The following is a 27,150-nucleotide window of genomic DNA, read 5'->3' as shown; positions in this document are numbered from 1 at the left end:
ACTCCAGCTGCCCACTGTCACTGCGAGTGGCTAGCGGTGCTCACATAACGTTGGCAAGTTATGACAAAATGGTACAGGAAATGATGTAGGATTGACCTCAACTCAATATCAAACATTCCTATAACATATTCTAAGCAGCCTACAACAACAACAATTAAAAAGAGTTGGATAGAATACAGTCCCGCCGCACCCACTTCTTCGATGAATGAACACTTTGTTTGAGGACCATTAACGTTGGCGCACATAGAACTGGCTAATTTCCTTAGTTAAATGAAATCGGAAATGTATGAATAATCATATGCCGAGGAGGTCCTCTCCGTTTGTAAAAGACACCAATACTGTGTTTTAATAACAAGGAAATGCATGACAGCTGTTTCATACTGTATGACAATCACTTTTAGCTACCAGCTAGCATTTCAGCGTAGCCATCCTCCATCCACTGCTATCGCATCACCACCGCCAAGTCCTACCTCTTTCTCGGCACCGTCCCTTTATTCGCTTCAGCTTTGCATTCAGTTGCGATAGTTCCCGAGTCGTCGTCCTTATGTTTCTGTAAATGCCCGGCAATTATCCTCAATCTTTGCTGTGCAATTCGTTGGCTCTCGGAGCTGTTGCTGTCTGACGCCATGCTGCTTCCGTGTTTGTGCAGGGAGAGGCAGCTGTCAGAGGTCAGCATAGGGATAAAATGTGTGTGTTCGAGCGGTAAGCCTAACGAAGACGACGGTAGAGTGACGTCGGGGGAGGGGCATCTGTAACAGCCACAAGTCTGACACTTTAATGGTTTTGCAACAGCAAGGCTCAGATCGACATGACAGCGTCAACATAGCTGCTAGTGTTTATAATAGTTTGTCTGTTGTCTAAACTTTTCTATATCCCCATATCACACACTCACAACTGGAAAAATGTGTGTACAATTCATTGGTTAGAGTGGGGTCTCAAATATCACTTTTCATTTGTATCCCCTGTAGCTTTAGAATTGCACAAAGTTGGTTGCTGTTTCAGTCAGGTATTTGGCCACGTTTACTTGGGTCAAACAAAACACCCAAATGATTGGTAGACAAATAGTGCCTCCCACAATGCAGGTGATAGCTGCATAGTGCAGATGGAGAGAAGCAACTGCAGCGACCATAAGGCGATTTCCTCGAAACTGCATGACCTTTGATCACATGATTTTTGTAAAGTTCATGCTGTTACTGTAACCAATGGAATTGCTACTTATAAAGCTACAGTCACTGTTGTGCAGAATAATCTGTTTGTATTGGAATAATAAATTGCAACCCCTCCCAGGTTGTAATTTATTACTCCATGGTAAGTATTGTAGCATATACCTACAATCAAAATATGTTAAAAATAATCATGTTGATCTGGACTGTCAGTTGAATTCATAGTCTGTTATGAATTTGACTGTAGTTACATTTCCCCCAGCCCCATCAGCCTTACAAACAAAGTTGCAGGGTCAGACTGTTGCTGGATACAGAAATTACAGAGTGAGCCTTTAATTAATGGAAAATGTATGCCTTTCTCTTTAACAGATTTGACTTTATAGTTTACCACAGAATCCAGGGGTGTATTCATTACCCCGATTCTGTTGCAAAAATGTTTTGTCTGTCGCAAAAGGGTTTGCAACAGGAACCATTTAGTCCAAACTGAAAACGTTTTGCAACAAAAATTAGTTTTTATTGGACAAATTCAAGTAGGTCACTCCCTGTTTTGTTCTATTTCTCTGTTTGCTTCCGTTTGGTTCTTAAACGGTAAACTATTTCCATTGCAAGACATATTGAATACACCCCAGCTCTCTAAATATTAGACCATGAATAAACTTTAAAAACACAGAAAAAATAGGTTTCATTTTAAGACAGTGATCATATTGAATGGGAACCAAAATATGCCATGTTGGTGTAGTGTTTAAATCTATGCATGTGTCTTTAAGACTAACAAATATGTGCCATTTAAAGGAGCCATTGATTTTATTGCATTCTCTGTCTTCTATTTGTTGATGTATTGAAAGCTTCGATTTGATTTGAAAGAAACATAATACATATACCCCCCTCCCCAAGAACAGCCTCAATTCGTTGAGCATGGACTCTACAAGATGTCGAAAGCTTTCCACAGGGATGCTGGCCCATGTTGACTCCAATACTTCCCACAGTTTTGTCAAGTGTGCTGGGTGTTCTTTGGGTGGTGGACCATTCTTGATAAACGGAAACTGTTGAGTGAAAAACACAGCAGCGTTGCTGTTCTTGACACTCAAAACGGTGCACCTGGCACCTACTACCATACCCCGTTCAAAGGCAGTTACATATCTTGTCTTGCCCATTCATCCTCTGACATACAACGTACACAATCCATGCCTCAATTGTCTCAAGGTTTAAAACGCCATATTTAACCTGTCTCCTCCCCTTCGTCTACACTGATTGAGGTGGATTTAACAAGTGACATCAATAAGGGATCATAGCATTCACCTGGATTAACCTGGTCTGTCTATGTCATGGAAAGAGCAGGTGTTCTTAATATTTTGTCCACTCAATGTACATCTCTGAAATAGTTTTATTCAGACTTACATTCCAACAATGAATGATTCAACAGACAATTATCCAGCATTCGCATGACGCAATGTCAATACTCAACAGAAAATGATGAAGAAAAAAAGTATCTGAATTGGGACATTCATGTTTATGGGTTTGATATGGTTATGAGATGTTTGACCACTACATTGTATGACCCAGGACAGTGAAAATGAGGTTTGAACATTTCAACTGCTGTTGTTTATCTTTCCTTCTCATGTCCATTGAGTCACATGACCAAGTGATAGTGAGGTATGACTGGAGTCTCCACATCGTCCTATAGGAAATTATGTAACACTCTACCATGGCTTTCTGGGAGTCCATTTTTCATGAATAGTTCAGACATTTCACTCTGATAGCAATAGACCAAGTGCGTGTTTACTTATAAGCAGATACATACTACAAAAGTTGGTGAAAACTCATGAGTCATTGTCAAAATAAAAACTTTATTCTCCCTTTTGCAGTCTGCAAGTGGCATGTGAAATAATGGTTCCACTCTCCAGATGGTAGGTTTGTTTCCCGCAGGCCGGAGCTTTAACTCCCAAAACAAAGTTCTGTAATGCACTGACTGCAAACAATTAGAGTCGAAGTGTATCACAGAACTTTACTTGGAAAGCCAGAGTGCCACATCGTAGGCTATTCCTTTGTGCCAACCCATTTCACCACTCCTTCACCTGCAACATATAACAAGAGAGTGAAATGTAGTAGCTACATTTCTCATTGGTGTGCTTGCTTGGTGAACACTTTGATTTAACATAATAGTGTGGAAAATATGTAATTGTGAGGTTAAGCCGACTCTCTCAACACAGTATTGAGACCTAACCGAAGTTAAATCCAACATGATTTGAGATCAAATAAAAAAAATGGAATCAGTCACAGCTGAGTGATTAAAAAAAGTGCATTAAATGAAACTTAGAAGAGTAAGCCAGTAACTCTCTGGGCCTATTAAGACAACATAGAATAGAGTGAATGAGAAGCCTGCTGTTGGGAACTTAGATGGATTCTCACACTCTGCCACCAACCCACCACCACAGAAATGATTAAATCATACAATATTATACAGTATGTAGGAATTAAGCTTTTCTTTGTGTTTACTTTGCAGTTCAACCTTGACTATCTTCAAGGTTGTAAAGTGAACAATTAGGGCACTTCATATGTAGAACAGATGACGTGTCTAAAGGTTCCAAATTTGGAATCCTGGATTTCTTTATGCTGAATATTCCCTCCTGGAGTAATACACCCACATTCATTATGCAAATGTATAGCCTATTTGTTGAGTTTTTCCACAAGCCACAGACTGAAGTTTACAATTAAAATGATAAATACACGGTCTACCTGTAAAACAAGGCAAACATTACATTTTTCACTTCAGTTTAGCATACAAGTTTATATAAAATAAAGTTTGGAGAGTTGCTAACTGCAATGAAGTTACAAAGTGCAACATCAAACAGTGAATTACAAAATATTGGAATTCGATTAGCAGATGTGAAATGCCATAGCTTCATATTCGAAATGTGAGAAAACTATAATAAGAAGCAAGAAAAGCAACTGATCATACTGTACCTGGCAGAAGTGAGAGCTGTTAAAGGGGGCCAGCTGCAATCCAGCACGAGGGCAAAAAGATCATAAAATGCAACAAAAAAAAACAGTGGGCTATATACAATTGTTGCAGGACTAACTGTAAAAAAACAGGAGATTTTCCTCTTCTCCATTTCGCGGTTGACGTCCCTCGTTGGAGCCTACATACAGTGTTCGTATAGCTGGCTTCACGCCGCTTTTACCTCTTCTTCTTTCAGCCCTGTGCACAGCTGGAAGAATGTCGACGTGGAGCTGCCAAACGTGAACGCGTATTCGTGGGCGCGCTTGAGAGAAAAATCCATATAGTGTCATTTGAATTCAGATAGTGGGACAGTGGGCTGCACTGTATAGGTAAGGCATAGCTAGAGGTATCGTGAGGCTCTTTACATATACGTGTCAGAGAGCGTGGTTTTAAAGACCACCACATTACAAGACGTTTCAAACGCTGCTTATAATTGCAATGTGGTCCCAACCTCCTATTGCACTCGTGTCAGAATGTTATACTACATCGGCGCTGTCAAGGATCTCATTGTAACTAGTGTAATATTCCAGCAACATGTTTCAGCAAAGGCATACCTTATTTAATTTAAATAATGAAGACCTATACCTAAATATCAAGTTATGGATGATGGGGAGGATAATATAATGATACTCTTATTTTTTTCAACGTGTGTGCATACAACTAGGCTATATTGGAGAATGTGAAATTTTCCGATTGTTTTGAAATAAAAATTATTGTGTAGCCTATAGCCTACTTTTATGTCAAATAATATTTCACAGGCTTTTTAAAAAATAAATTGGGTATCTAACCCTGGTCGTCAATTTCAAAGGCAACTGTGTGTAGACTACCATTTGCCTGGCTACCCAAACTCCTTGCTCCGGCCAAACGCTACGTCACGCCCACGGACGTGAACATAGAGCGGCGTCAGGAGAGGCTACCATCTGGTCTTGAGTCAACAGTCTGTCTTTGCAGGGTCTTAAGCAAAAGGAAACATGTGAGGCTATGACTGTGCACCATCTCCGTTTTACATTTGAATAACGTATACTAAGCCAACTGTGTCAATGGTGTGGCTGAGTCTACAGAGTGTGCAAGGGGAGGGCCTGGGGCCTGCTGTAGTATAGGTTAGGCTACTGTACAAATGAATGAAATACTTAGGCGTCATCTAAACCAGAAGAGGTCGCTATTTAATAGATCGATTTTCAGGAGTTGCCATCCCATCTCTCTCCTAGTTGGATTAGCTGTGAGCAGATTTGGGCCTACTGCAGACAACTACAGATATCAATGTTGACTAACAATTGTTCCTTATTATAGTTTCAGTTTCTAATCCTTATTTTATTCATTACATACTTGATTCCCATTGTAACCTATAGTCCTACCCTGTACACAAATGCAGTTTGCAAGTCTATTCACTGCAGCTTTATAGCATTCTGCTTGAAATAAATGTGGGTATTTAGTCTGTCAAGGTGATACAATTGGTAAATGTGCCTTACATTTTGGAACAATGCTGACAATAGTTGTAAAAACTGTTGTAATAACATTGTAATAACTGTAATTCTTATATTAGTTCATAAGTCAACCAAGATGCTGTTATCAAAAATACCTCTTCTAGTGTCATGAATCTATGGTGGCAGATATTATGTAAATGTATCTGGACACTTCTTGAATACACTTTTAATTTTTTAGGTTAAATAGCAAATTACTTGTTAACAAACGGGAAGCAAATGTAACATTGGTTGTCCGGAGCACAGCCACAAACTGGCCTTATCGAACCAATAGGACGTTGAGTGGGACGATCCCAGCGCAGCTCTCTCGGAGCCCTTGACTGGCTGACGCAACTTGTGGGCAAGGCTATCAGACTGCTTGGGGTTTTCCGTAAACTTTCACAAGATTAGAAGCACTATTTCCTTCATAGTCAAAACATTGCTGGGCCGGACTCCTCGCCTTCGGATAGTCCACCATTTTATATTTCTGTAAAGGATTACAAATTTATATTTTTATATAGGCCTATTGGGTTTTTCTTTACAAAGGGACAAGCCAACTATCCACTATGATGGAAACTGAGATGCATAAAATGAATCCTAGTCAACAGGTAAATATTATGTTGTTATTGGCTACTATATTCAACTCAGTAGGCTTTGTAAAACATCTCAAGGTTGATATATTGATAAAATGTTCCTTGGCCTACAGTCGAAAAACTATTTAAAGGATAGTTCAAACTATTGAAATGAAATAAGGCCTACACTCATGTTACCTGATATGAACAAACTGTCAAATTCAACCCAATGTGCATTTTCCATAATAATCCGTATATTATTTAATAAATTAAATTAAACGAATCGTACATATGCTTTCTTTGCCTATAGCCTATCATAATCATATGTGAGCTTGTTGTGCTGTAGTTTTGACATTTGCAGTCGCGTTTCTAGCACTAGGCTACAATTTCCGTCTCCTCGCTGTAGTCGACAGGTCTGTTCATAGAGATTTCTGCAGAGTCATGGATGGTTGTCTGCCCGGTGCATACAACTAAATTGGGCGAAAAATAACAGTTGAATATCCGGTTAATATCGTAATCCATATGTGTAATGATGCAATTATTGTCAAGTAAAAAATATGCCAAGATGACGAAAGTTTTCCCCAGGCAGCCCATTTATTTTTATGTCGGTGTGCTTCTTTTTTGGCCGTCGGAATCTCCCAATGCGCCACTAGAGCCCCATCCCGTGTTCCCGTAGATGGCATCCATAGGCCTACCTTCGCTCCATATATACAGTTGATTGTACGATTGCACTTCAGTGTAGTAAGCTATGGGAACTGGGTTTGTAAAAAAAAAATGCTCCATTTCCTGGTGGATTCTGCATGTTAGTGTAAATAAATGCTCTTCCTTTTCCTTTCTCAAACAACATCTCTTTGTCCCAGCTAATCTTGGAATTTATTTAATTTTCTATTTACATAGGCCAACTGTGTCAAATTAACAAATGCGTAGGCTATTCTTTATTATAATAACCCAGAAGTGGTTGTAGTTATGCAGCTGGCCTTGGTTTACAAACAGTTAATAACACGTTCATCTAGTAATCAATTGACGACAGGTTCCACTAAATTAAAGAGTAAACCTGCGTTGGGGAATGTTCAGTAGGATTGTAACCGGATGTGTTTCTTTTTTTGGAGAAAAAAAGATGGTGTTGGAGTAAAGGCCTTATCCCAAAACCAAACTCATCTGGTTGTGTTTTGAAAAATTTCCCTTGACAAAGGAAAAGTACGTTAATAGACAACTTTTATCATTTTTGATGAGTTTTTTTTTTAGGTATCAAGGAATTATGTATATAGGTCCACGAATCAGTTGTTTTGCTGTCACTTAATTCCTGTACTGTTGGAATCGGTGGTCGGCTTGTTTTTAAAAGTGGTGTCTATACCCCTAATATGTTTTTTATTCTGTTTGAGTTGCTGCACATTCTGAGATGAAAAATCAGCTACTCAAAGTATGTCTGGGATTCAAACAAAGAGATGTTGTTTGAGAATGGAAAAGGAAGAGCTTTTATTTACACTAACTTGCAGAATCAACCAGGAAAATGAGCATTTCTTTTTACAAACCCAGTTCCCATAGCTTATTACATTCAAGTACTATTGCAAAATATCAGTGAACTAACCAGAATGTTTCACAAGTATTTTGTGGATAAATACTTCACTCCACCAAGATAGTTCATAACAAAATAGTTACTGAGTTTAAAAAGTGAAGTCGCTCATCCAAACAATTTACCAAAATGGTCCCAATGGAAGTCAACATCTTCCGTTCACAATAGTTACATCATCCTTTTTTTGAGAGGGAGGATCAGTAATTTGTGAATGTACACAAATCACTCATCTCTGCATGAATGAGTGGAGTTGAAGTGTCATTGACAACATGAAAAGCTTAAAGTGGCTCCAGTCATTTTATTTTATTCAAAAGGGATTATGAAATGTGTTGATGAAACTAGATAAAGTTAATTAGCCTTTTATGACAGAATTCATCGATCCTGTATGATGAAAGTGTCTATAAAAGAACAAGGCATTGTCCTTTTCAAGATTTCTTCACTCTTCTAGACTGCAACTGATAGTTGTGTGGGCTAAAGGCATGACACATGGACTCAATCTGCTGTTTTTGAAAGGAGAAAACATGGCTGACCACAAAAGCTGCTTTCATCCAGCAGCTGTTAGGTCAGTTTAGGCCATTCTTCCTCGTCTCCACAGTCATAATTTATGGTTGCGTGTACTCACTCCTCTGACCAATATTAATAGTGGGACTTATTGCCCTAACCAGACCTTCTGACGTTACGGGCTTTAACGGTCATGGACTATTGCTGGCTTTAACGTAACGACCAAGGCAAATAGGGTTAAAGAGTAGTCAGCAGCACTGCGCATCTGATGCACACAAACAGAAAGCCAATGTTCATTGTTTATTATACCCATTTCTGAATAAGAGGTCATGGGTTGAACTTATAATGGTCATGTTTAACACTTGATTTGGTCTACACAGTAACAAAGCAATTACTTGTGCTCATTCCTTTTACGATACAGAGTTAGCTAAGTTGAAATCGATCCGTGTTAACAAATAACATCAAGTTCCAAATCCACATCCTCTTTAAACATACTTCTGCTTTGTTAGTCATCTGATCTGTCTCTCTTTATATCCTCTGTCCTCTCTCTGTTCTGTTCATGTGACCAAGTCTCTCTGAATGTATAGTTTGCCTTTATTACCCAGAAACAAACAGTCACATGCTCAGAGCTTTCAGTGTGACCTAATGTTCGGTTTATGCAATCTCCCAAGGCCCTTGTGAAACACTTCCTTCTGTAAATAAGGTTTGTGTAATGGATGTTAAAAGGCCCAAGGGAGACCAGCACAGTTTATCTCTGGACATTCCTGAATTTACACGCAGAAAGCTAATAAACATCGGCCACAGTGAGGTAGAAGTGGAGGACCAAATGATCTTGTTATAAAACGTGCTATACACCAGTGGGGAATATAGTAAGCACTTTCTCTGAACATATCCGTACTAAACTCTATTGCCAGGTCTCAACGCAATATGGTTCTCCAAATACAGTAGTGAATGTTGTGACCTTGTGGTGCATTGTGTTATATCAAATAAAAAGTAAACCACATTACATTTCAAGTTGTATGAATGAACCTTTCTCCTCAGAGTGATCATTGATTTAATTTGTTTTTGGTCTAAGCTACTGATACAACAGACAGAGATGCAACAATATTACATTTGACCTGTTGTCTTTTCAATTATTTGCTCCTCTGCCTGGAAAGCAGCTAAGAGGCACGTATTCTCTGTGGGTGGAGACTGAACTCTGGGGAAATGGAGAAGTTCCTCTATTATTCAGACGGCTTCTTCCTCATTACATTCTAGCCAGTTGTCGAAGGACAGACACCCGAAGGGACGGGGTGTGGCACTGTAGCGAGAGCCAGTAGCCATGCTACTTCACAGCAGGCACACACTTCCTTGTTCCTAGTGCACAATCTCCTTGTGTATGGTGCTTTGTGAGTTCCAGTCTAACCTGTTGTCTCTTGGCAGGACGTGGACCTAATCGACATCCTGTGGAGGCAGGACATTGACCTGGGCGCAGGGCGAGAGGTGTTTGACTACTGCCACCGTCAGAAGGAGCATGAGTTGCAGCGGCAGCGGGTGCAGGAGGAGGAGAAGAGGCAGCAGCTGCTGAGAGAGCAGGAGAAGGCCTTGCTGGCTCAGCTACAGCTGGATGAGGAGACGGGGGAGTTCGTGCCCCGCCTTGCACCCAGCGGCCAGTCACCGCAGTCTGCCACCACCGCCGCACCCCCTCAAGTCACACAGGTACAGTACACACACAGCTGTCAGTCATGTCAGAGGCTGGCCACTGCCCTCCCTGCACTGGGTTGGGTGCAGCTCCGCTGTAGCTAGGTAACCACCTCATCCAGTGTAATTAGGGGAAAACAGGTGGCTCTGTAGTTTTCCATTGGTGGATTTGTCTCTTTAGAAACTAATCTGTGAAGACCTTCGTCTAGGTAGCGCACTCTGTTCAAATTCCTACCTATTCTTTTGCAAGAGGGGTTCATATGCTTTGAATCTTTCCCTTCAGAATGTCAGCTTCACAGAAGACGGAGATGCCATGTCATTTGATGAATGTATGCAGCTGCTGGCAGAGACCTTCCCACTGGTAGAGGCTACGGCAGTAAGAATACATTCACTTTTAGATTTAAAAAAATATATATCCCTCAAACAAATTAAAAAACAATATCCCATGTCTGTTCTGGTCTTTTACAGTGTTCCACCCCCCCTTTTTGTATTGTAGACCGCTTCCGTCTGTCTGGATGTCACCGTAGCTCCAGCCCCAAACAGCAACCATGTCATGGCATGTGAGCTGCCAGCTTTGACCCAGCCACCCCTCCTCCCAGCCCCCCAGCCCCCACAGAGGACCTCCCCAGATTTGGAGCAGGCCTGGATGGAGCTTTTGTCCCTTCCTGAGCTGCAGGTACAATAGGCAGATTCTACCACCTCAATGGCACGATGCTCTGTGGTGTAAAAAAAAACACCCAAAGAATGCATGGATTGCAGCAGCCATGCATGAGAGAACCTACTCACCTTTGTCCTGTGTGTTTGAATGGGACACACAGCAGAAGCAGATAATACAGCTAAATCCACTGTGATCAGGTTTCCACAGAGCACTGTTGCCTCAGAGCTGCTTGTGTCCTTGGTAACACTTAAATAGCGCTCTAATGTTTAGCAGTGGATGAAGGTAGTAGCATGGAAACAAACCAGAAAATACTTTACGTACAGTACAAGTACAGTGCAAAATGTCATGCTAAGATGTTAATCAATTAAGGATTCACAATTTATTTGGAATATTGAACCTGTGCAAAGTTTCAACTACTATTGAGAATAAAATACAAAGGTTTGAAACGAAGTCTTAGTAAATGCTGAACGTCCATGTGATGGTCCATGTGATGGTACTATACTGCATTTTACTATAATGTTACATCTTGACGTCTGATAAACTGCATGGGTTACTGGATTTGTTGTGACTCTTCTGAATCTTGTTTTCCAGCAATGCCTGAATATGCAAATGAAGGACACACTGGATCAGACAGGAGGATATCTGCCCACTAACACCACCCCTGAGGTGCAGGATCCAAACTACAGCTTCTACCCATTGCCCAACCTGGCAGAGGTGGCATCAAATGCAGCAGAGGTCTGCCCACCTGAATTCATCAACGCCTTTGAGGAGAGCTTTCCCAACATGGCTCCTCTTGACCACCTCAATCAGATGACCCTAAAGGCTCCAGACCTAAATACTAACTTCAGTGCAGCAACTTTCTGTGATGTATTTTATCAAGACATTGTTAACACAAAAGTGACAAGTGTCACCCTGCCTTGTGGCCAAGGAAATGGAGGTAACTCCTTGGCAGAGATATCACACAAGCCTACTTTTACACCAATGGAATTACATGACCTTTCTCCTAGAGAAGCATTTGACAGAGGAAACAAAACTGAGATAATGCCAGAATTTCCAGATTCGGACTCAGGTGTGTCTGTGGAGGCAAGTCCACATGCTAGCTCCCCTGAGAAATCGATGTATGGGGATGGATCCTTTGGTGGCTACAGCGATTCAGACATGGAGGAGATGGACAGTAACCCTGAGAGTGCAGAGTCTGACTACTCCGAGATGTTCTCACTGTCTTTCCAACCGGATGGTTTCCAGACTTCTCCCCCTGTGTCAGCTCAGCAGCAGGACAAAAAGCCCAAACATGGCAAGACCGAGCCAGATGAGGAGACAGGCCACAACGATCCCCCCTTCACCAAAGACAAGAAGAGGAGACGCTCCGAGAAGCGCCTCTCCAGAGACGAGCAGCGTGCCAAGGCCCTCCAGATCCCCTTCACTGTGGACATGATCATCAACCTGCCTGTGGACGACTTCAACGAGATGATGTCCAAGCACCAGCTCAACGAGGCCCAGCTGGCCCTGGTCAGAGACATCCGCCGGCGGGGCAAGAATAAGGTGGCTGCCCAGAACTGCCGCAAACGCAAGATGGAGAACATCGTGGAGCTGGAGTATGACCTGGACTCACTGAAGGAGGAAAAGGAGCGACTGCAGAGAGAGAAGACCAAGAATTACAGCAGCGTGCGACAGATGAAGCAGGAGCTTAACACCCTGTACCTGGAGGTGTTCAGTCTAGTGAGGGATGAGGAGGGGAAGCCCTACTCCCCGTCAGAGTACTCCCTCCAGCAGACCACCGATGGCACAGTCTTCCTCGTCCCCCGCATTAAAAAAATGCTTTTCAAGAAAAATGACAACTAGCACTTCTCTGCTTTACTACTTGGTACTGCATTAGTAATAATACTATGCAAAGAACAACGTTGTAGATGCTTGGCTTTAAGCGTTAGTAAAATAGCAGAACTATTATATAGTCCTTGCCTACTCTCCTTGAATGCCTTTATAATATTTTTGACATTTGAGTTTTTTTGTACTGGTCTCCACTTTCATCTAAGGTTGTTTTACTGATATTGCTTGTAAATACATTTATACATGATTTGCTATTGAGATATGAAAATGTGAATGGTATATATCATGTTTTAGTATGCAAATGATATTGTTGCAATCACTGTTACTTAAAAGTCTGTTTTATAAACTTTACTCTTTGATTTGCAGCTCTGTTTATTTTGTATTTTCTGACCCTTTTCTGCTTAAGGCCAAAGGGGGTGTGATATATTGCATGAGGCAACGCGGAGTGCCTGGACACAGCCGTGGTATATTGGCCATATATCACAAACCCCCAAGGTGCCTTATTGCTATTATAAACTGGTTACCAATGTAATTAGAGCAGTAAAAACAAAATGTTTTGTCATACCTGTGGTTTACCGTCTGATATAATTTTCAGCGGCAGGTAGCCTAGTGGTTAGAGCGATGGGCCAGTAACCGGAAGGTTGCAAGATTGAATCCCCGAGCTGACAAGGTAAAACTCTGCCGTTCTGCCCCTAAACTGTTCCTAGGCCGTCATTGTAAATAAGAATTTCTTCTTAATTGACTTGCCCAGTTAAATAAAAGGTTAAATCAAATAAAAATATACCTCGGCTGTCAGCCAATTCAGGGCTCGAATGACCCAGTTTATAAAATGAAATAAACAATGACATTTCGTCAGTTACTCTTAAGTTTTATATCAGCCTAAACACAATCTATATTGATTTATAAAGCACTACATGGCCTTGCACCCGAATACATGTCTGATATGCTTTTAATGTTTGATATCTTCTGCCACTGGTCTTTTAGTCATTCCAAATGTCAGAACCAAAACTTTTGGTGAGGCTGCCTTCAGACACTACGGTCCTGGTCTTTGGAATAGCCTGCCGGATCTTAGGTCCTCAAACTGTTGATTCTTAAGATTTGTCTTAAGACATACCATTTTATCCGTGCTATTAACTAAAGTGCTTTTATTTGTCTTACCAATATTAGGAACTTTTATCCGCTTTTTCTGCATTCAATTTCCTATCCACTGCTATTTTACTCTTAATGTCTATCTTGATTTTATATTTGCATAGAAATGTTTGATCTTTCCACCTTTAATTTTATTTAAGCACTTTGAAAAGCATTTGTAAGAATTTTGCTATATAAATAAAGTTGGATTTGATAGTATGCAACAATGTTTGCCAGATGAACATAATGACTTTGCTGACTGGGATTTGCGTAACTATGTGTTTTTCAAAACAGAACAAACCAAAACAGTTTACACAGATTCAAAATGCCATTCACAATGTAATCAAAACAGCTATTGGGTTGATCTATGTTAGACCTTCGTTTTTTTTTCAATAGTCTTGTTTATTGTCCACAAAACAGAAAGCCCATGATGTACATTAAACTTAGTTTTGAATATTATGAACTAAATCTTTTAAAATCTATAAAAATATTTTGTGAAAGCCAAAACATAGTTCCAACCAGACATAACACTTCAACATTCTATTACAGCCATGCTAGCGCCCCATTAACATTGGGGAGAATTTAAACAATGCTATCTATGTAACTGAATGTCTAGAATTGGAATAATATTATACAAGTAGTCCTAACTAAATATACAGTGCATTCAGAAAGTATTCAGACCCCTTCCCCTTTTCCACATTGTTACGTTACAGCCTTATTCTATCCCCCCCCCCATCACTCTACACCCAAAACCCCACAATGACAATGCGACAACAGGTTTTTAGAAATGTTTGCAAATGTATAAAAAACAGAAATACCTGATTTACGTAAATATTCAGACCATTTGCTATGAGACTCGAAATTGAGCTCAGGTGCATCCTGTTTCCATTGATCATCCTTGAACTGTTTCTACAACTTGATTGGTGTCCACCTGTGGTAAATTCAATTGATTGGACATGATTTGCAAAGACACACACCTATCTATATAAGGTCTCACAGTTGACAGTGCACATCAGAGCAAAAACCAAGCCATGAGGTCGAAGGAATTGCCTCAAGAGACAGGATAATGTCGGGCACAGATCTGGGGAAGGGTACCAAAACGTTTCAGCAACGTTGAAGATCCCCAAGAACACAGTGGCCTCCATCATTCTTAAATGGAAGAATTTTGGAACCACCAAGACTCTTCCTAGAGCTGGCACGCCCGGTCAAACTGCGCAATCGGGGGAGAAGGGCCTTGGTCAGGGAGGTGACAAAGAATCCAATTGTCACTGTCAGAGCACCACAGTTCCTCTGTGGAAATAGGAGAACCTTCCAGAAGGACAACTATCTCTGCAGCACTCCACCAGTCAGGCCTTTATAGAGTGGCCAGACAGAAGCCACTCCTCAGTAAAAAGGCACGACAGCCTGCTTGGAGTTTGCCAAAAGACGCCTAAAGGCTCTCAGACGATGGAAACAAGATTCTTTGGTCTGATGAAACCAAGATTGAACTTATGGCCTGAATGTCAAGCGTTACACCTGGAGGAAACCAGGCACCGCTCATCACCTGGCCAATACCATCCCTACGGTGAAACATGGTTGAGGCAGCATCATGCTGTGGTGATGTTTTTCAGAGGCAGGGACTGGGAGACTAGTCCGGATCGGGGGAAAGATGAACGGAGCAAAGTACAAAGAGATACTTGTTGAAAACCCGCTCCAGAGTGCTCAGGACCTCAGACTAGGGCGGAGGTTCACCTTCCAATAGGACAAAGACCCTAAGAACACAGTCAAGACAACACAGGAGTGGCTTTGGCGCGTCTCTGAATGTCCTTGAGTGGCCCAGCCAGAGCCCGGATTTGAACCTGATCGAACATCTCTGGAGAGACCTGAAAATATCTGTGCAGCGTCACTCCTCATCCAACCTGACAGAGCTTGAGGATCTGCAAAGAATGGGAGAAACTCTAGGGTGTAATCGTTGCCAAAGGTGCTTCAACAAAGTACCGAGTAAAGCGTCTGAATACTTATGTAAATGTGATACGTTTTTTTAGAAATACATTTGCAAAAATGTCTTAACCTGTTTTTGCTTTGTCATTACGGGGTATTGCGTGTAAATTAGGGGGGGGGGGGGGGATTTAATGAATTTTAGAGTAAGGCTGTCACGTAACAAAATGTGGATAAAGTGAAGGGGTCTGAATACTTTATGAATGCATTGTACGGCTCTGGTTCCAACTGCATTTATTCAGGTCTATAACAGTTACCTCCATTATTCAGCTACACTTCATGTGAACCATGCATGACGACTTCAAAAAGGTCCAGTGAACAAACACGTTGGAAAAAAGCACAGCACTGCACATTGTAGTATTTGCAGTTCCAGGCCCTTTCACCCACATACATTACCTTTGAACGCCAAGCCTTCTTTCTCCGCCCTCTCTCAAACGAATCTTTTCGGAGGCTTTGAGGCTAACAAAACAAAGAGATCATGTTTGCTTCACATAGAGTATTCACAGCGTTCTCAACAAATGGATAATCTCAAACCACTTTTCATACAGTACCAGTCAAAAGTTGGGACACACCTCATTCAAGGGTTTTTTATTTATTTTTAATACTTCCTACATTGTAGAATAATAGTGAAGACATCAAAACTATGAAATAACACCTATGGAATCATGTAGTAACCAAAACAGTGTTATCAAATCAAAATATATTTTATATTTGAGATTCTTCCAAGTAGCCACCCTTTGCCTTGATGACAGCTTCACACACCCTTGGCATTCTCTCAACCAGCTTCATGAGGTAGTCACCTGGAATTAATTTCAATCAACAGATGTGCCTTGCTAAAGTTCATTTGTGGAATTTCTTTCCTTAATGCGTTTGAGCCAAATCAGTTGCGTTGTGACAAGGTAGGGGGTATACAGAAGATAGCCGTATTAGGTAAAAGACCAAGTCCATATTATAGCAAGAACAGCTCAAATAAGCAAAGAGAAACATCAGTCCATCATTACCTTAAGACATGAAGGTCAGTCAATCCGGAACATTTCAAGAATTTGAAAGTTTCTTCAAGTGCTGTCTCAAAAACCATTAAGCGCTATGATGAAACTAGCTCTCATGAGGATCGCCACAGGAAAGGAAGACCCCGAGTTACCTCAACTGCAGAGGATATGTTCCTTAGAGTTACCAGCCTTAGAAATTGCAGCCCACATTTATGCTTCAGAGTTTAAGTAAGACACATCAACATCAACTGTTCAGAGGAGACTGCGTGAATCAGACCTTCATGGTCAAATTGCTGCAAAGAAACCACTATGAAAGGACATCAATAACAAGAAGACTTGCTTGGGCCAAGAAACACGAGCAATGGACAGTCTGATGAATCCAAATTAGCGGTTTTGGTTCCAACCGCTGTGTCTTTGTGAGACGCAGAGTAGGTGAACGGATGATCTCCACTTGTGTGGTTCCCACCGTGAATAATGGAGGTGTGATGGTGCTTTGCTGGTGATTTATTTAGAATTCAAGGCACACTTAACCAGCATGGCAACTACAGCATTGTGCAGCGATACACCATCCCATCTTGTTAGCGCTTAGAGGGACTATCATTTGTTTTTCAACAGGACAATGACCCAACAAACCTCCAGGCTGTGTAAGGGCTATTTGACCATGGAGGAGAGTGATGGAGTGCTACATCAGATGACCTGGCCTCCACAATCACCTGATCTCAACCCAATTGAGATGGACCGCAGAGTAAAGGAAAAGCAGCCAACAAGTGCTCAGCATATGTGGCAACTCCTTCAAGACTGTTGGAAAAGCATCCCAGGTGAAGCTGGTTGATAGAATGCCAAGAGTGTGCAAAGCTATCAAGGCAAAGGGTGGCTACTTTGATGAATCTAAAATATATTTTGATTTGTCTAACACTTTTTTGGTTACTATATTATTGTGTTATTTCATAGTTTTGACGACATCACTATTATTCTACAACGTAGAAAATAGTAAAGATAAATAAAAACCTTTGAATGAATAGTTATGTCCAAACCTTTGACTGGTACTGTACATAAAGTATCACTAATTCCTTTTAGGAGAGATGTCTTTATCCAAGAAACACATCTAATAGACATGCATACTTGGATTAATTTATTAAAACTAGAATATATGATACCTACCTTGTCTGACCAGGGGTTGAAAAAAATCATCATCCTTAATTAAGTTACACTTGTTAAATGTTACCTTTCAAAGCGATGTATAGAAAATCTTTAAAATGATGCAGAGCAAAATATCAAGATACCTGTAGTGTAAGCCTGCGTGAATGTAAAGTCTGTTCTGCAGACTCCCAGAGATCAGTGAGCTGTGCAAGAAATGCATGAGATTCTTAAAAATGACCAAAAATGTAGTGAATGCTACCATTTTACTTAGAAGGGATTCCATATTCAACAGCAATTGTTCACCCCTATTTGAATGTTGGTGTGTGCAGTCTTACAACTTGCAGTATACTTTGAGATTTACTTAAGTCTTACCCATCCAGAAATGTCCATGTAATCGTGTCATTAGATTTTCAGCCTTTAAGAGTAGTCGTAATGCTTCTTTCACGATCTGTAAACCAAGCAAAGTGGTTACTCTTACCTGCATCTTCTTTATGTTACCACTGCTTGTGAAATACTCACTTCCCTTTCCCCTGTAAGGTCTGAAAGCTAGTAAGAACTTCCTGGTAAACTGTCATATCTAACTCAACAGGATCTCTAAGTGTCCAGGAACTCTAGTTACTTTTTTTGCTAGAATATGCTTTCCTCCAAGGGTGTGGCTCTCGGTGCTGCCTTCTCTTTTTTCTCACAACATGCTGACATGTCCACTGTGCTGGGACCGAAGAGGTTCTGTCTGAAAAAACACTCTGCAATCTTCCATACTGACCCGCTGAGGCCCAACTGAAGTGGCTTGTAGCTGTAACAATCCTACTAGTGCAATCCTGGCTAGGCGATGCGTGTCCCTCGCCCTAGGACTAGCCAAGACTCCCTTTCCATCCAGGCAGGGAAAAAAATGAATCTTTCAAAGTTCAGAGAAAACAAAACATACTTCTGAGGATATTGATTTGCTACACTTGATTAGTGATGACGGACATGACAAGAATCAAATCCTTCAATCTCTCTGAGCCAATGATGCACTATACTTCAAAAGACTTTACTACACAACTTTATTAAACTTTTTTCCACTTGTCAAAATATTTTTTACAATCTAGAATTCTGTTTACTGCATACAAGTAGTGTAAAACACATTTCCTTAAAATTGTTGTCTGCACTACTTATAACCACTTGTCACTAATAAAATACATGGGGTTCTTGAAATACAGATCATAATACACTTGATACAAAGACTTGCAATCATATTAACTTCAAAAGAAAAAAAAGACAGCACTAGCTTATTTGAGGGCCTGATGCGTATAGGCCCTTCTGACAGGACCAAGTTCTTCAAAAACGACAAAGATGAGAAGACCATAGAAAATCTATCAATCTACAGCAAAATAAATGTAGGACTATTCAAAACTGACTGGAGTTCGAAATACTTTTTTATTTTTGTTAAAACTCCTGATTCCACAGGCACAACAATACATACACTTCAGATGCACAAAAGGAACAATTATAAAGTGGGGGAACATCTACCACAAATAAGGTACTAGCTACACCCTTGCACTTTGTAGTTTGTGTGTACAGTCTTTCTTAGGATTAGTTTCCCGTTAAAGCTGCAATAACTTTCTGACTTCTGTTCCTCTACATGCTTTCAGACGACTGCCTAAAAGTACAGTAACCTGCAGCTTTCCTGACAAATCCTTGCTCATCTCCTCTCCTGCTAAGAACTGAAGCCTGTTGAATGGATACAGGATAAAACAAATAGTTATTCTAGTGTTGCGTGGGCTCACACTGTACTATACAGTCAGGTATGCTCAGTGTTTTCAAACGGAACTTACCCGAGCGTCATAGTATCAATATCGCTGTGAGCCGTAGCCATGCCCACTTCCACCGCCTGAGCCGTAGCCACCTGGAATAAACAAATGATTGACAGATGAGGGTTGTGTCATCACAACATCAGACAGCACATCACCTCGTCCAGCTCAGCGAGAGAATACTCACCTCCATAGGGGCCACCACCAGAGTTTCTACCACCAAAGTTGTTCCCCTTCATGGGACCATAGCTAGATTGTGGTCCTCCGTAGTTGCCAAAGTCATTGTAATTTCCGCCCCTTCCACCACCAAAGTTCCCTACGAGTCACAGGGATGTAGTTTTAGAATAATGTTGTCACATCCAATTACTGTGGGTTCAGCTCATTCAAACAGATTATGTGGCATGACAATATATACAGGCTAAAACAGGTGTTCGTACCTCTAAAGTTGCCTCTGTCGTTGTAGTTATCATATCCTCCTCCAAAGCCTCCTCCCTGGTTACCATACCCAGGACTTCCTCCCCCATACCCGCCACCACGTCCACCTCTGTAGCCAGGTCCCCCACTGTAGTTTCCACCTGGACAGAAAAGCGCTCAGATTTGAGTAAGCTCTCTTTTAGAAATGCATCGTCAAGTTCCCGCTCCTTATCTGATGATCCGTTACGTAAATACTGACCCTCTCCACCGTATCCATTGTATCCATCCCCTCCTCTTCCGCCACCGTAGCCTCCTGTAACACACAAGATAATTCAATTTACATTGCTGGTGGGATTACGGTTCCAAATGTATCCACATATCAAATGGAAAAGGGACTTACCTTGCCCAAAGTTGCCACCACCAGAGTTACCACCTCGGCCCATGAAGTTTCCAGAGCCACCACCCCTATCTAAAAAGAAAATGCCAATATTGACACTGAAGTATGTTCTATATGTGCCACTCTAAAACATTCATACATTTGGACAAATAAAGATGGGTTATTATGCTTACTCCTCTGATTGGACGCCTCCATTTCCTGTTTTGGGAGTGCTTTTCTGACTTCGCAGTTGTGGCTGTTTATTGTATGGTATTTCTGAGCTGAAAAGAAAACAAGGCAAATCCTCAGCAAAGGAATGTTTACTGATATTTAAAAATGAGCAATTCAAAGCGACAACAACCCCATTACGTACCAACAATTTTATCCACAGTGTCATTGTCATCAAATGAGACAAAGCAGAATCCCCTCTTTTTCCCAGTTGCGCGTTCCTCCATAATGTCAATGGTCTCGATCCTCCCGTAGGTCTCAAAGTACTCCCTGATATGGTCCTCCCGTGTGTCCTCCTTGATCCCCCCAACAAATATCTTCTTCACCGTCAGGTGGGCACCCGGTCTGTTAGAGTCCTGTGACAGAAGAAAAGCTGAGCAGTGAGCGCACACTTGTCACATTTTGACAATCGCAAATGAATGTGAAGCAGAGTTTGCTTACCTCTCTCGATACAGCCCTTTTAGGTTCAACAACACGTCCGTCCACCTTATGAGGGCGAGCTGCCATGCAGGCATCCACCTCCTCCACACAGGAGTATGTTACAAAGCCGAACCCTCTCGAGCGCTTGTTGTTTGGGTCCCGCATTACCTACATGAAACCAACATATTAGCTCACATTACTCCTCATATAAATGCATTGTAAATACCAGACACTTGTGAAATGCATACATACCACACTGTCTGTCAGGTTTCCCCATTGTTCAAAATGGATCCTTAAACTTTCCTCAGTGGTTTCAAAACTTAGGCCCCCAATGAACAGCTTCCTGAGCTGTTCAGGCTCCCTATGTTCATGACCCTGTTAAAATGATTCGAAACAGGTATGCATGTCACACAACAATGCAATTGTATGAATAACAGACCATCTTATTTCAAACATTTTACAGTGTAATAACCTAGATTGCAATATCTTAGTGTAAATGTTAGTTAGAATTTTCTCATTAGCCAAAACTCTAAGACATTCTAGGGAAATCAGTTTTGCCACTTTAAAAGTGTTGTAAAATAAATGTTATAGTGCAAATATTATGTAGCTAACAGGAATTTGAAAATGATGCAGTGACAAAATGCTAGCTAGCTAACTTTAGCACAGCTGCATTTCTAACATTTGGCTAGAAAATTGCATCATGCTAGTCAGAGTTCTACAGTTACAATGTTGCAGTAATTTTGATTTGTGGAATGATGGAATGTCTCCACAGTTCGACAAGTGTTTCAATGTATCATTCCTTGGGATACAAAGCCTGTCCTACAGTTTAGGTCTATGCTTTAGCTACAGACTGTAAAACCAGATAATGTGATTTAACCAAACATTGTTTAGTATGCATTATACTGGGAGTTACAGGTTTGGTACCGTTTGGTGTAACACATCATTTGACAAAATTTAGCAATATGGTCTTAGATTCTTGGAAACTGGAGTCTCATAAAATGTCCTTGTCCATTTGAATTTAGAACATTCTCCATTATTAAAATAAAATGACTCCATTAAGTAATCAAACCACATGTACTCCGCCATCTTGTCCATTTCAAGTATTCTCTTGTTGATCGAGACAGGTGTCTGTCATGACATGCGGCACTTTGGGGTGGATCCACCTGCCTCAATCAATGAATGAAGACTTGAAAAAGACAAGATGGCGGCGTACACACGCCTCACATTGTTGGATTCCTTTATGGCGCAATTTTTTTATATTTTTTATGACAGAGCATTTTCTAAATTCAAACAAACCTCCTGCAACTGGACAATGACATTTTATGAGACCCCGGTTTCGACGAATCGTTAAGGTTGGTCGAAAATTGTTACACCAAACAGTAACGTTTTACCTAACGTTAACCTGTAACACCCAGTATACTGGATACCATTGTCTGGTGTTACAATCTGTAGCTAAGGCTTGACCTACAATTTTGGCCTATGTATTCCACTGAATGATACATCCAAGTACTTGTTTGATGTGGATACGTTCTATAAACCAAACAAACTGCAACATTGTAACCGTAGAACCCTGACTGGCATGATAATTTTGCTAGCCAAATGTTGAGAAACGCAGTGGCGCTAACGTTAGCTAGCTAACGTTAATGTTGCCTTCCTAAAAATGCTGTTAGAATCATGTGCATATTATGTCGCTGCATCATTTTCAAAGACCTGTTTGCTCATAATACACTTTACATTGTTACGTGCAACGCAAATATATGCAGACACTGATAAACAATCAACATATTTATCACCTCCATTTTGCGAAGTATTCTCTTTCCTTGGTTCTGAGAAGAAAGGAAGCTACTGCACCACGTGATAGGAAGTCTAAACTGGTCGTGCAGTCGTTAACTGATCCAGGATCGGTTTTACCATGATGAACCGGATAGGCCTGGCAAGTTGATTTGATTTAAGATCAATCATTGAGTAAATGTATTCAGCTGCATAGTATAGTACCATTTTATTTAAATGTCCAATGATACAAGTGAAATTATATTTTTATTATAATGTATGATCTTTAACATTTGTGATGACTTTGTAGGCTAATCATACACGCTCCGTGTACGTGCCATGTGAAACAAAGAAGTTGTCTGCTATCTAGTGGACACTGAAGGCAATGTACCAGAATAGCCACAGCTGATTGTTTTCCCCTTAGACATTAACCAGGTTTTTCCGTATTTTTCCATAACTACAAAGCAAAATAAATATTTTGTGCATTTAACTTGTTTGTTGCAGATGTATGGTTCATGAATACAGATTTTTTATTAAAATAAAATGAAGGGAAATGCAACTGTTTTTCGGTATTTGTAACACTTTTTAAAATAGCAGACAATTTGCTCTTGCATTAAAATGTGTATCTGAATACTCGTAAGTTAATGTTTTGGATTTGACCACTGTCAGTGTTGACATTGGACAGTACAACTTGAATATGCTATTGCCATCAGCTGCTTCACCATAAATATAGAATCTTAGAATCTTGTTGAAAATCAGATCTGGACAAGTATCCATGTACTGTTTTATTGGATGTACTGTACTGTAATGTCTGGCATTACCATTACAGGGTGCCAGGAAAAAATACAGCCCCAATAAAAATGACAATATTTCACTGTCATTAACCTTCATTTCTATTTATTGCCTATTTAGAGTTGTAGTGTGGTATGTCTTTGTTTTGGTTATTACAGTGCTGTTATATTATAGATGGTATTATTGTACTGTTTTTAAGTAAAAGATCATTCCAACTACAGAGACTAATTATATTGTTATAGCGTAACATTTTATTAAGACAGTTGTTACAACGGATGAAAACAAGGATTCTATAGCCATGAATAACCATGAATGAAATAAGTCCCGTGTTCCACCCTTCACTCTGACACTGTAGATTGCATATCACCTGTGTTTGTTCCAGCACATTTATTTCTTAATTAAACTGATAATGAGATTGAGGCCTGGTAACATTATTTCTGCTTCAGAGCTTTCCCTAAATGAAGGAACAGTAATAGTTGACCAGTTGCATCACCGCCTGGTATGGCAACTGCTCGGCATCTGACTATAAGGCGCTACAGAGGGTAGTGCGTACAGCCCAGTACATCACTGGGGCCAAGCTTCCTGCCATCCAGGAACTATATACTAGGCGGTGTCAGAGGAAGGCCCAAAACACTGTCAGACTCCAGTCACCCAAGTCATAGACTGTTTCTCTCTGCTACCGCACAGCAAGTGGTACTGGAGGTCCAAAAGGCTCCTTAATAGCTTCTACCCCCAAGCAATAAGACTGATGAACAATGAATCAAATGGCTACCCATAAGCATTTCACAATAAGGTTGTATTCGACACGTGACAAATACAATTTTATTTGTTTGGTACCAGGAGTTCTCGCCTTTGGGTGTAGGAGTTGGCAAATACTCTGCATGCTACCACAACAATGGTTACTTTATTGAGGCCATAGATCTCAATGATTATTTTGTTTTATTCTGAATGTTATCGAAATGGGAAAAAGCCTCTGTCTCATGTTGATTTTGAACAATCTGTAACATTGGCATTGATGAGTGTTTTGTTTTTTGTGGGTTTCTCATTTGCCCATAGCACCAGCTAAGAAGTAAAACATTAACGCCTGATCAAATGTTGTGCTGGGGGAACAGCCAAGTCATAAACAATGTCTTGCTGCCCAGTCCCAGCCCATGCCAACCGCTGCTGTTTGAGGGGAGCAGCAGATGAGGGGTTATGTCGAATTCATGCTGTCAAAAACCAGGCAGTCAGTCATACCCTGGTGCAATTGAAGGAGGAAACGCTCCCAACAAGCATTTTAGAGGCCTGGAACAGGAGTTGGTTTTACACTGGGCTCAACATTACTTCAACGGAGTGACGTGACCATTATCAGAACACATTGAATAATTTGTTTTCTCCTGATGCTAGATATGCATTTTCCAACTTTGTCTATTTGACGTTGGTGTATTCTTGGCACCTCTGCGCTTGACAGTAAGCTTTGGACAAAGCATAGGAATGTATGAACCAGCAACCTCTTTATTTTTATTTATTTTCTATCACAAATTTTGAACTGAAATAGCACAAAACAGAAGCGGGCTGGGTGTTGAGGGAGGTTCGCTGAGCAGAGCTGAGCGTAGAGGCATGTGTGCTGCGGTATCAGCTCCTCACAGATGGAGTTTGATTGATGCTCTGTGTACTTCTCCTTGCCCCAACCCCTGGACAGCATGTTTGTTTGGTTGTTGATCACACCCCATATTCTCTGAACATGGGGTGACAGCCCCCTGACACTGAGATATATCACAGACTACTGACCCAACCCACACATTATTACCAGCTACAGGTGGGAGTATTTTCTCTCCCAATCTGGGGTTCTATAAAACATTCTAGGAGTGATGTGTTTTTGTCATCTTTCATCTTGTTGCAGGACATCAAGGGTAATCCGCATTGTATGTTACTAATAGTTTATCACAGCCCAAACTCGCAGAGTAAATACCACATTAAGACGATGCTCTTTTTTGCACAAAGTTGGGTAGTTAATACACCGTACATATGACATGCAGTGCCTGAGCATCAAAATACTTAAAGCAGGTTTGGAGTCAATTCTAGTCAATGAAAAACATTGGAGAGAATTGGCATTTCAGTTTTCTTCCTGAATGGACTGGAATTCAATTATAATTGACCCCATCACTGTTCAAAAGGACACATTTGAATTTCATTAATACAATTTTTTAAGGATTTTAATCAAATGCATAAAAGCCTGCAGATAAATATATAGTCTGCCATAAAAACAAGTTACACAGTTGCCTTTTTTTATTTAACTAGGCAAGTCAGTTAAGAACAAATTCTTATTTACAATGACAGCCTACCGGGGAACAGTGGGTTAACCTTGCCTTGCTCAGGGGCAGAATGACAGAATTTTACCTTGTCATCTCTGGGATTCGATCCAGCAACCTTTCTGTTACTGGCCCAATGCACTAACCACTAGGCTACCTACCTTCCAACTGTCCAGTCCTGCACTAGATGATGTTTTTTGGCAGACAAATGAATGATGTAACCAGCTCCTGGAATAGAAGGAATTACATCCTCTTTGGTTTTAAAGCTAGCACTTAACACAATAATTTAATACAAGTTTTATAACCATTTTAGAACTCAAATGTTTTACTATATATCTGTGGTAATAGTAGCCCCCGTCAGCAAAAGCTTCCTATCCAGTAAATCTTCATGGAGGAGGAGCTTGCTGCCGACTGTATCTTGAGGTGATGTAGAGCATTCATGCAACTGGTCAATTCCTTTCAAACTAAACTGTTGAGATGCAGAATCTTCGGCCACCACATCTATTCCGTCATGTTGAATTTTTCTCCCTAAAAGAGGTAAAGACATTGGCCTTGAAGACTTGGGCTCTTATTCATACTTCTGGTGTGAATCAAAGAAAAACAATCATTTTGTTATGTTAAGCGTTCATTTGAGCTATGTGGGGGAATAAATTCATTTATTATTGTAACCTATTTGTTTTTGTCAGTAAATTATACTGTGTAAATGATCCTGATTGCTTATTGGACCAGTAGATGGCACTATGTGCCGATCTGCAATTCCTATGATTATTCCAACAGCTTTTTCAGTAATACAACATTAATACGTGATTGAACCATCACTAAAACTGGTGAACAAATTGGCTTCAAAATCACTGTGTACACTTTTGATGGTCCACAATAACGGGTAGTAGTGTCTGTCATTTTCAGCAGGGTTCTGCATAGATATAGGGCAGGCTATGTCAAAACATTCCCTTAAATGTCAAAACTCCTCTAGATGGCGCTCTTGCCCATGAAAATGAATGATTTGTGGCTGGAGTATTATCATTGGGTTGATGCCACACTCTAAATGCGTACTGTGCACACCATCAAAGAGCGGGCCACCAACAAAAATACAACAATTGATTAAAGCGTCCCATAAGATTTTCATATGCATATAGCAATTCTATGAAATATCTGCTGTAGCCTAATCACATTCCAAGAGAACCAGTTGACCTATTGCATACACGGTTGGAAGCTATAGCCTACAATACATCGTTTGTTTTCAAAATCCTCTTCGACATCATAAACAGTAGTAATAGGTCCTTAATGTTTCCTTAGGTAAGTCTTTTTTTTCCTGACTCAAGGAACATTTCGTAATTAAACTAACTAGAATTGTTACAAACTGTGGTTTTATTCACCCACAACAATATTCCAGGGTGTTT

The 27,150-nt window shown here is 40.6% G+C and overlaps 3 protein-coding genes and 1 long non-coding RNA gene across 8 annotated transcripts in view; 1 reads left to right on the top strand and 3 right to left on the bottom strand.

The window, feature by feature from the left end:
* agps (alkylglycerone phosphate synthase) overlaps positions 1 to 929 on the bottom strand; it is a 39,647-nt gene extending 38,718 nt beyond the window's left edge. The window contains exon 1 of one of the 2 annotated variants that reach the window (XR_016494752.1): positions 471 to 924. Coding sequence is in view for 1 of the 2 variants with exons in the window: in XM_036974477.2 (XP_036830372.1) it covers positions 471 to 676 (206 nt within the window). In the remaining variant the exon portion in view is untranslated. Of the gene's footprint in view, positions 1 to 470 lie in introns of both variants that reach the window. The other variant, XM_036974477.2, reaches the window with a different exon arrangement.
* A 1,600-nt stretch (positions 930 to 2,529) lies between these two features.
* LOC110520136 (uncharacterized) lies at positions 2,530 to 4,517 on the bottom strand. The gene is made up of 2 exons (XR_002472946.3): positions 4,128 to 4,517; positions 2,530 to 3,238 (listed from the first exon to the last, which is right to left on the bottom strand). It is a non-coding gene; the product is annotated as an uncharacterized LOC110520136 (long non-coding RNA).
* Positions 4,518 to 6,033: 1,516 nt separating this feature from the next.
* On the top strand, positions 6,034 to 13,787 carry nfe2l2a (nfe2 like bZIP transcription factor 2a). Its single transcript, XM_021597223.3, has 5 exons — positions 6,034 to 6,232; positions 9,693 to 9,968; positions 10,234 to 10,326; positions 10,447 to 10,626; positions 11,200 to 13,787. The coding sequence occupies exons 1-5, from the start codon at positions 6,191 to 6,193 to the stop codon at positions 12,448 to 12,450; spliced, it is 1,842 nt and encodes a 613-aa protein (XP_021452898.1). The 5' UTR covers positions 6,034 to 6,190; the 3' UTR covers positions 12,451 to 13,787.
* A 157-nt stretch (positions 13,788 to 13,944) lies between these two features.
* On the bottom strand, positions 13,945 to 22,749 carry LOC110520134 (heterogeneous nuclear ribonucleoprotein A1). Of its 4 annotated transcripts, none has more exons than XR_016494751.1 (12): positions 22,691 to 22,749; positions 21,150 to 21,272; positions 20,919 to 21,065; positions 20,623 to 20,833; positions 20,444 to 20,530; positions 20,274 to 20,342; positions 20,133 to 20,186; positions 19,897 to 20,034; positions 19,647 to 19,775; positions 19,484 to 19,554; positions 18,042 to 18,117; positions 13,945 to 17,872 (listed from the first exon to the last, which is right to left on the bottom strand). XR_016494751.1 is itself a non-coding variant. In XM_021597222.3 (11 exons), the coding sequence occupies exons 1-10, from the start codon at positions 22,694 to 22,696 to the stop codon at positions 19,499 to 19,501; spliced, it is 1,020 nt and encodes a 339-aa protein (XP_021452897.1). In that variant the 5' UTR covers positions 22,697 to 22,749; the 3' UTR covers positions 13,945 to 18,117; positions 19,484 to 19,498. The 4 variants fall into 4 exon arrangements, 2 of the variants coding, with proteins under 2 accessions (XP_021452897.1, XP_021452896.1); XR_016494750.1 differs by having other exon boundaries at positions 13,945 to 15,999; XM_021597222.3 differs by having other exon boundaries at positions 13,945 to 18,117.
* Between the last annotated feature and the right edge of the window lie 4,401 nt (positions 22,750 to 27,150).

Source organism: Oncorhynchus mykiss, chromosome 3, assembly GCF_057628025.1.
Source record: "Oncorhynchus mykiss isolate SJ-2025 chromosome 3, ASM5762802v1, whole genome shotgun sequence".
Lineage (NCBI taxonomy): Eukaryota > Metazoa > Chordata > Actinopteri > Salmoniformes > Salmonidae > Oncorhynchus > Oncorhynchus mykiss.
The sequence above is the reverse complement of the archived record's forward strand: the minus strand, read 5'-3'. Positions and strand labels throughout refer to the sequence as shown.

Excerpts from the sequence above, each read along its gene's own strand:
- nfe2l2a (XM_021597223.3), top strand. The coding sequence starts at position 6,191 with ATGATGGAAACTGAGATGCATAAAATGAATCCTAGTCAACAG. Across the intron at positions 6,233-9,692 it reads AAATGAATCCTAGTCAACAG|GACGTGGACCTAATCGACAT; the intron begins GTAAATATTATG and ends GTCTCTTGGCAG. Across the intron at positions 10,627-11,199 it reads TGTCCCTTCCTGAGCTGCAG|CAATGCCTGAATATGCAAAT; the intron begins GTACAATAGGCA and ends CTTGTTTTCCAG.
- LOC110520134 (XM_021597222.3), bottom strand. Across the intron at positions 20,834-20,918 it reads AAAGGGCTGTATCGAGAGAG|GACTCTAACAGACCGGGTGC; the intron begins GTAAGCAAACTC and ends CTTCTGTCACAG. Across the intron at positions 19,776-19,896 it reads CGACAGAGGCAACTTTAGAG|GGAACTTTGGTGGTGGAAGG; the intron begins GTACGAACACCT and ends TGTGACTCGTAG.